Below are 3,065 nucleotides of genomic sequence, written 5' to 3' on the forward strand. Positions count from 1 at the left end.
CAAACTTAAAAAAACAATAAATCTGAAGCTTATCCAAAAGAATAAATAAATAAATCTGAAACTTATCAAGAAAAAACAAAATAAAACTGAAACGTTTAAAAAACAAAAACAAATAAAACTGAAACTTATGAAAAGAAGAAATGAAAGAATAAAACGGAAACCAAGGGAAAAGAGAAAAACCAAAAAATAAAACCGAAACCTATCGAAATTCCCGTCTAAAAATCGTCTGGCAACGTCACCGAGAACGCACTCGATTCAAAAGAACCGCGTCGTTGACGCGAACGAGGCGTCACCGCGGCTCGCGTGCGCGGAATTATCGAGCGAGTGGCGAACGCGTCGAGTCATCGGGTCTGGTGTCCGCCGTAGAACCGTAAACTGAACTGTGTGGTACAGCAGCACCAGTGACAAGTAGCAGCACCGTCAAATCGTCACGCGAATCTATCATCCACTCTCCTCTAATCGAGGCTCTCTCTGAACGAGAAAACCAAGAGGAATACAGCACACCGTTATGGCAGCTTGGAGAACGAACTACGACCGTCTCTAACGTGTGCGCGAGAGAGGAACGTTGAAAAGAAAGTTGAGGCGTGTGTTTACTGCGTAAACGTTCCGGCAAGATGAGAGTCTCAGCCGGTTCGCGATGACCTCTGCCGTTTCGTCGCACGGTTCCATTGCGGCCGCGTCGTGATTCGAGGGAGAACGCGCACATCTCTCCGGTGGTGGCTGTGTGCGTGATTACGTGTGTACATATTTGTGTTGTCTGAATGCGTGTGTGTAGCTACAGCTGGGAGCCAGCAGAGAAAACGCGTGGACCACGAGGGCTGAGATTGGTATGGCTACTCTGGCGGGCAGCTCTACGTCAGGCCTCTCCAGGCCACCGACCATGCTGGAGCAGCTTCTCGAAGAGATCAACTTCCAGAGGACGAAGGAGCTGCGTCAGATGCTCAAGGATGGTTCGTATAACCGAGGTCGTTTTCACTCGTTCTATTCGCTCTTCTCGTTAGAGGTTTAAGCGGCGTTTCTCACTCGAGTCTAGGAAGTACGTAGTCGGCGGCGGTGCTTTTTGGGGGGAGCGAGAGTGCGTGCACGCGACGAGGAGGGTGTGTTCCTTGGAGGGACCGGTCGCTTTGTTTGGTAGACGAGGGTGATTCCCACGATCGATGAATATTGCGAGGGGAAACCGAGGAGAAATATACTACTCGTCTGACTGGCGAGGTTTCCTTTTTCTAGCGGGGAGGATTTAGCTCGGCACTGTTTCAGGAAGGACTTCCTTTCGAGGGTGCAGAGTTGGTAGAAAGCTTAGGAACGTGTAGACTGTTATTATACATTTTTGACGATATGCCGTGGAGAAGGAGACCGAATTTTTTAGAGTGTACAGTATAAATCGAATTATACCGTTTATTATTCATTTTCGACGATGCACAGCTGAAAAAGGATCTACTTCAGGGAGAATCCTTTAGGGTGTACAGTATTGATAGAAAGCTTAGGAATAGTGATTAAAGAATAAGTGAAAATATATTATTTCTTAATCATTCCCATGAGACGCAGTTTGGAAAAGAGCCTCTGTTTCAGAGAGAATTCTTCCGGATGTACAGTATAAACAATGCTCAAAGGATAATTGGAAATATATAGTTTATTATTCATTTTCGAACACACACAGCTAAAAAGGGCTCTGTTTCTGGGAGAATTCTTCAAGGTGTACTGTATAAATAGAAAGCTTAGGAATAGTACTTAAAGAATAAGTGAATGATACACAGTTAACAGAAGGGGCTGTTTCTAGGAGAATTCTTCAAGGTGTACTGTATAAATAGAAAGCTTAGGAATAGTACTTAAAGAATAAGTGAATGATACACAGTTAACAGAAGGGGCTGTTTCTGGGAGGATCCTTTAGGGTGTACAGTATAAATAGAAAGCTTAGGAATAGTGCTTAAAGAATAAGTCAGAATATGTTAATCGTTTCCACGATACGCAGTTAAAAGCCTCTGTTTCTGGGAGAATTTTTTAGAGTGAAAAATATAAATAGCGCTTAAAGGATAAGCTGAAAAATATCGTTTGTTATTCATTTTCGACGATACACAATTAAAAACAAAATGACTCCGTTTCAGAGAGAATTCTTTCCAATGTACGGTATAAATATACAAAGCATAATTGAAAATACATCGTCTGTTATTAATTTTCGTTTAATCAACGCGATAACAAAGTGTGCTGGAGCCTTCGTCGGCTAAACGAGGTGTGATATCTCCCATAATAGCCTTCAACTCGCCATGAAAGACGATTGCCCGGCATGTATTTACATGTATTTGCGTCGTTAATTAAGAAGAGGCCGTTAGGTCGACGACACCATCAAACGAGGCGGTTCAAAACAGACGCTCTATGTTATTAATCCATCACGCACCTTGCCTCCTCTTCGCTCCCTTACATCTCTTTCATTCAACCGTCGTTATCCAGGTCAACGATTTTCATTCCATTCCTTACGAGCTTCCTGTACACCTTCTTTAACCCTGATCCGTCCCTCGGTGTCTATTTGACGCAATGGTAAAAGATCGATTAAAGGAAAAGTTTAATTTTGCCAATTCTTTAATTAAATACAGTAAATCAAGAAAAAGATTGTTCTACAAACAGCCGAATAGTACAATTTTTTCCCGGAAAAATGTGTCAAATTGACACGAGGGACGGACGAGGGTTAATTTCCAGATTGCCTACTGTTTATCAGACTATTGGCAACTTGGACGTGGACGTCCGATGCAGAAAAATTGTCGCAAACTCGTTCGCTCTAAAAATACCAGCTGACGTGATGCGGTGTCGACAGGCAATTAAACGCGTGCTGAACTTATGATTTCATCTTAATAACACTTTTCCGTTGCTCGTGCATCGTCGCGTTTCGTCGTATGACAAATACGAACAGCTTTCTGGAGCAACGACGCGAAGGGAAGGTAGCTGGTAATTTAAATATCGCGGAGAAGAGCCGTTTGTCTCTGGGTATTTGTACGGAGACTCGAGTTATTTCCGGTTTAGGTAACGATCGTGGAAGCTTTTAATGAAACCGCAGGGCGGTTTAATAAAGGAGA

General features: G+C 43.1%; 1 protein-coding gene across 2 annotated transcripts in view; it reads left to right on the forward strand.

The window, feature by feature from the left end:
• Positions 1-333: 333 nt before the first annotated feature.
• The window catches only part of LOC108570529 (uncharacterized protein KIAA0930 homolog), an 11,148-nt gene continuing 8,416 nt past the window's right edge, over positions 334-3,065 (forward strand). For both annotated transcript variants that reach the window (XM_017932440.1, XM_017932515.1), the window contains exon 1: positions 334-950. In XM_017932440.1, coding sequence (XP_017787929.1) covers positions 830-950 — 121 coding nt within the window. In that variant the 5' untranslated portion in view covers positions 334-829. The remainder of the gene's footprint in view (positions 951-3,065) is intronic.

The sequence above is a fragment of the Habropoda laboriosa genome, unplaced genomic scaffold (assembly GCF_001263275.1).
Source record: "Habropoda laboriosa isolate 0110345459 unplaced genomic scaffold, ASM126327v1 scaffold10, whole genome shotgun sequence".
NCBI lineage: Eukaryota > Metazoa > Arthropoda > Insecta > Hymenoptera > Apidae > Habropoda > Habropoda laboriosa.